The sequence below is a fragment of the Apis dorsata genome, unplaced genomic scaffold, assembly GCF_000469605.1.
Source record: "Apis dorsata unplaced genomic scaffold, Apis dorsata 1.3 scaffold_236, whole genome shotgun sequence".
Classification (NCBI taxonomy): Eukaryota; Metazoa; Arthropoda; class Insecta; order Hymenoptera; family Apidae; genus Apis; species Apis dorsata.
In genome coordinates this window covers 314,535-320,043 of record NW_006263517.1, presented here as the reverse complement: position 1 = coordinate 320,043, position 5,509 = coordinate 314,535, and the positions used below count along the sequence as shown (strand labels likewise).

General features: G+C 23.6%; 2 protein-coding genes across 5 annotated transcripts in view; both read left to right on the top strand.

Moving 5' to 3' along the window:
* The window catches only part of LOC102676375, a 17,196-nt gene that overhangs the window by 11,246 nt on the left and 441 nt on the right, over positions 1–5,509 (top strand). The window contains exons 1-4 of one of the 4 annotated variants that reach the window (XM_031510544.1): positions 2,540–3,084; positions 3,299–3,417; positions 3,562–3,713; positions 4,324–5,491. In XM_031510544.1, the coding sequence (XP_031366404.1) occupies positions 3,568–3,713; positions 4,324–4,750 (573 nt within the window). In that variant the 5' untranslated portion in view covers positions 2,540–3,084; positions 3,299–3,417; positions 3,562–3,567 and the 3' untranslated portion in view covers positions 4,751–5,491. Of the gene's footprint in view, positions 1–2,539; positions 3,418–3,530; positions 3,714–4,323; positions 5,492–5,509 lie in introns of those variants that run through there. The other 3 variants (XM_031510543.1, XM_031510542.1, XM_006615817.2) reach the window with 3 other exon arrangements.
* LOC116185647 lies at positions 2,574–3,135 on the top strand. Its single transcript, XM_031510545.1, has 2 exons — positions 2,574–2,760; positions 2,834–3,135. The coding sequence occupies exons 1-2, from the start codon at positions 2,598–2,600 to the stop codon at positions 2,989–2,991; spliced, it is 321 nt and encodes a 106-aa protein (XP_031366405.1). The 5' UTR covers positions 2,574–2,597; the 3' UTR covers positions 2,992–3,135.

Here is a 5,509-nt window from a genome sequence, read left to right as displayed (position 1 = left end):
GCTTAATAAAAATATAGCATATTTTTATGTTTAAAAATTTATGAAACATTTTTTCAAAAAAAAGAATAATCAAATATTATATAATATGATTATAAAGTAAAGTTATATTATATATTACTGTTAGCAATTTAATCCGTTTTTCGTACTTACAAATAAGTTTACCTGATTTAAGTGCCATGCTTATATTGTTCAAAAAGTATCCAATTGTACTACAGGTATATTATACACGTATACATATTTACACGTACGTATTTACACACGTACTTATTTATGCTCTCATAAGATTTGATTAAAGTTTCCTGTTGTATCTAATCTATTATTACATTATGTAAAGAACGATAGCAATATAGCATAGCATATATAAAATTGTTTACTATATCTGTTTGAATGAATGTCATACTTTATCATAAAAATTTCAAAAATTTATCTTATTAATTACATATAGAAATATCAAACATAAAAAGAAGAAAAAAGAGAGAAGCTTGATACATTTTTTTATGACATATATTTATAATTACATGTGACGATAAATAATAATGTTGAACATTATTTTACATTCCAAAAATTCCAAAAATAATTTTGAGTGTGTAATTGTGCGTTTCTTTTTTGTTTTTAACATTATGTATGTAATTAAAAATGTATGCTTACTTATAATTCGAGTTTTTAACATTATTAACATGCATAAATAATTGCATTGTACTATTCGATTTAAAAATAGATTATATTGAATTAAAATTAGATTAAAACTATTGAAAGTTGTGTTGCGCGTATAATTCAAACAAAGAAATAAATATTCTTAAAAGAGATGGGATTAAAAAATTTACTTTTATTAAAATTTAATTAAAAATAAAAATCCTTATATTATCCAAATTTTTATCAATAATTCCATTCAATCAACTATTAAGTATAAGTACTCGAATTGAAAAAAGTGCATATGTTTTTAACATTGCATTTTCAATAGGTGCCTAAATATTTAATTATATTATATTATCTTATATAAATTTAAAAGAAAAAAAAAAAAACATTCTGAGAATTGATCAAAAGTAATTAAAATATATTTTACTTGTCAAATAATTTTCAATAAATTTCAAATTGAACATAGATGAATGTCACGGCATAATTTTATTAGTTTCGTTTCGATTAAACGATATCATTCTGATAATAATAGAAGAATATCAATTATGTAATTTTATTGTTCTCAGATTGTTTTAATTTGCGCAACATTTTATATATAGATCATTTAATTTCATCATGTATATAACTCAACTTATTTTTATTTTAATAATTTACACTTCATTCCGATGCCTTTGATACATACATATACAAAACAAAATTGATATTTAATATATATGTCCAAATATCATTTGTTAAAAACAAGTTTTCAATTTTGACTGCTTGTACAGAACAGTTATGAAGTGTTTGTACAAAACGTTGAAACATACATATAATAGGTTTAATATATATATTCGATTGAACGATGATATTGACGGAATGAATACTCTGTATCAGAATTATTGCAAGAAACATGTGTATAAATATTATAAATACAAATGTAAGTTAAATGTAATTACTTCATAACAAACTATTAACTACTTACTCGAATGTGGTGGTACACATTTAGTATTTACGCATATTTCCATTCTAGTCCGATTGATATTATGATAATTTAGTATTTAGATTATGTGTTTACCTCGTATGAATGACGAGACATAATCGATTTATGTATAGCAAATAGTTTCTTTCATTTTTTAAATGAATAAGTCAAAAACAAGAGAATTGTGTAGCTAAACACACACGTTATCAACGAATAAAAATATTGAAACTGTATTATAACATTTTGAAAAACATACAAATAAGAAATAGATAAATATAAAACTAAAAAAAATTTTATAATTAATATTCTTAAATATTTAGGTTTTAAATTATAAATTGTTTGCTTCGAAAAATATAAATTAAAATAACGAACGAAAGATTTAAAACATACGTATAATTGTACGTATGATTTGATTCTAGCTAATATTTTTTTGTGGAAAACGAGTAAATATAGTTGTAAAAGTCTCTTTGTGACTTGTTGTGAATTTGAAAAAATTATAAAACTCTTCACTAGTGTTATATTGCATAGACGAATTTTAAATTATTATATCGGATTATATTAGGCTAATTATACAATTCTATTTCTAATTCAATCAATGTAAATAACAGTCATTTACTTCGAACGACATCTCAAGAAAAAATAAAATTTAAAGCATTGAAGGTGCAAAAATTTTTGGTAACTAATTAAAAAATTTAATCAAAATTTACTATATATTGTAAGCAAATAAAGACAAAAAATTGATTTATTAATTATTATTGTTTTGTTATTTATATTTTAATTTAATTAATAAAATCTTTATATATTTCTTTTTTTCAGAAAGAATTCAATTTTATCCAAATTATTTTAGATATTGAACGCTGCTAACAGTCAAAAGTATATAATTATGGTATTATAAACATATGAATGTAATTGTTTAGTTACTGTCACTTGACAGTTTAATTTTGTTTTAATTCGTGTTATCTTAATTTCAATTTTTGTTCAATTTCTGTTCAATGTGTTTATCATGGTTTCCGGAAACGATTGTTTGCACGATGAAACAGAATCTTCAAATATAACATCTTTGCAGACAGATTCTAGTTGCAAAACTAATACCAATATCAATCAATCTTCACATGAATCTGTCTGTCAAAAAGATTCATGTAATAATAATTTTCAACAATTTAATTGTGGGTAAATCAGGTATATAATAATTTAAATATATATATATATAATTTGGATATAAATATTATATTTATTAAGTTAAAGACTGTAAATGTCGAGAGATACATTCAATTATACATGGAATATCTTCGGAAGAAATCGATCCTGTAGTAGTGGAATCGTACAATAATGATCTACTGAAAGATAAAAATTTGATAGATCAGACGCTATGTCAATGTCACGCTCGTAAGATGTAATACAAATACTTCCATTCTATGTAACAATTATTAATTGACTATTTTTTTTATTTTCTAGCAGAGCTTATACTTTACCTGTGAAGTACAAGAATGGTAAAAACTTCAATATTATTTAAATTATTTTACACTATCACTAAATTATTATTATTATTATTATTATTATTTGGTTTTTGTTTCATATTTAAAAATTTTATAAATTTTTAATTTATTTTAATTATGCTATAATTTTAATTATGAAAATCCAAATAGATTACCGATTTTCTTTTTATAACTTTTAACTTATAATTTTAATTTAAAGATCTTTCAGAAGTACGAAGACCATTTTGGTGCCCTTTTAAATGGAAGTGGCCAAAAAGAGAAATAGAAAGAAAAAATAAAACATACGAAGTGAAATTAACACCAAAAAAATGTCCTCATTACACGGAGGTAGACTGCAATATATATTATATACATATTAATAAAATAATATTGTTTTATTTTTCCTTGTATTATTAAGTACGAACATTAAATATAAAAGATGTACAAACAATTATTATACTTGATGCATAGTTAACAATGAACTTCGTTTAGCCCATTATGTGTTGTGAAATAATGGAAGGGATACCACATAAAAAAAAAACTGTTCCTGAACTAGAGAAAGTAAAAACTCATGAAGAGAAAAAAAAAAAAGAAGTAGTAACAGAGAAAATTGACATCTATTACTTTGATCATGGGAACTCTGCGTAGGTATAACTAAATATTTCAATAGTTATCTTTTTATCACTTATGATTTTTATTATGCAGGCATTTGCTCTTACATAATCATTCAGCTTCTTGTCACGTAACAACAAAAAAAAAATACAAACTTTTAATGATTTTTAAATGATCATAATTAAACTTAACGATTTAAAAGTTTTAATTTCTTATATTCTATACCAAAACATTATTGTTAAAAATATTAAAAAAAAAAAAAAAAAAAAAAAAAAAAACAACAAAAAAAAAATTTTTTTTTTTTTTTTTTTTACAAAAAAAAATTTTTTTAAAAAAAAAAAAAAAAAAAAAAACCACAAAAAAAAAATTTTTTTTTTTTTTTTTTTTACAAAAAAAAATTTTTTTAAAAAAAAAAAAAAAAAAAAAAACCACAAAAAAAAAATTTTTTTTTTTTTTTTTTTTACAAAAAAAAATTTTTTTAAAAAAAAAAAAAAAAAAAAAAAAAAAGAATCACAAAAAAACAAATTTTTTTTTTTTATTCATATGTATATATCATTCTAAAAAAATTTATATAACTCGGAAAATATGTTAATTATATTACAATTATGTTCGTTAACGTAACATCTTTTACAATTTTTACAGATATTATCGAACAACGGATTCACCGCCCGTATTAATAACCGAAAAATGTGCCGAAAGAACCGATCAAGCAGCGATTCGTTTTTGGGCCGAAATATTTGGGACTATTCATATCGGCACTGCTTTCATCACAGCATTTATTTTACAATTAATTCGATTTATACTTTATAGTATAATCAGACCACTGACAGTGGGCATTTTGCAATTGTTTGCGGACTATTTTATAAAACCCCTATTGTCAATTGTGTTCAATGCCCTCATACAGCCTGTATTGATATTGTTATACAATATCGCAACATCTTTCAAGGATCTTTGTGAACCTATCGCAGAAGCGATAGGATTGTTCTTACGAGAAATCGCTCACGTGTGTGCGGCAATTCGAATCGTCGAAGTGAAACAGGGTACCGCTCCCTCGGTTGCTTGCACTTGATGATTGAAATAGAAGAAGAGAGCAATTCTGAATGACGAATATGAAATATACTTTGTTTTAAGGGAATAAGGTACAAAACTCATAATATTTTGCGATTCGTAAAAAAATAGCACCATGTAAGTGTTGACTTAAGTTACTTCAAAATAACTGTTATCCAAGTTATTTTAACTTCACACCCCTACCTTGTACTATACTCTGTTTTATTGTTTAAGGTTCAAAAGGTGAAAGAAAAAACGATTTATTACATCTATGTGATTGATTCTATCTTGATTTTGATTTTATGAAAAAAATTGAAGTAAAAACTGAATTATGATTAAATAGAGTGAATCAGTTTTAACCCTTTAAGGTCTAAGTATGTTAACTAAGTACAGGCCTTTAATAGATATAGTTACTTAGAACATCCACCACGAGGCCATTTTTTATAACATATTTATTTCTCTGAATATATATACGATATTCAAAATACTAAGTCTCAAAGGGTTAACAAAGAACTAAATTCTTCTATTCGATATACTTATAAAAAAGAACTTAATACAAAGTGTGCGTATGAAAAGTATCTTTCTTTTACTAAATCACAAATTTTATCCGTTGTTCTTCTGTAGATGATGATAAATTATCTCGATCATCAATTTGAAAAGGCATTGTCCCAGGATAGAATGATGTGAACTGAAGAAAAATTTGAAAATAGCTCGGTAATAGCTGTTCAAGTTTTAACGAATATAACACATGCCTTAACACCAGGTATATATTTGGTATTAT

What these genes read in the sequence shown, in the direction of transcription:
- LOC116185647 (XM_031510545.1), top strand. Translation starts at nt 2,598, where the DNA reads ATGGTTTCCGGAAACGATTGTTTGCACGATGAAACAGAATCTTCAAAT. An exon ending in TAATTTTCAACAATTTAATT is followed by an intron (nt 2,761 to 2,833) that starts GTGGGTAAATCA and finishes ATATTTATTAAG; the next exon opens with TTAAAGACTGTAAATGTCGA.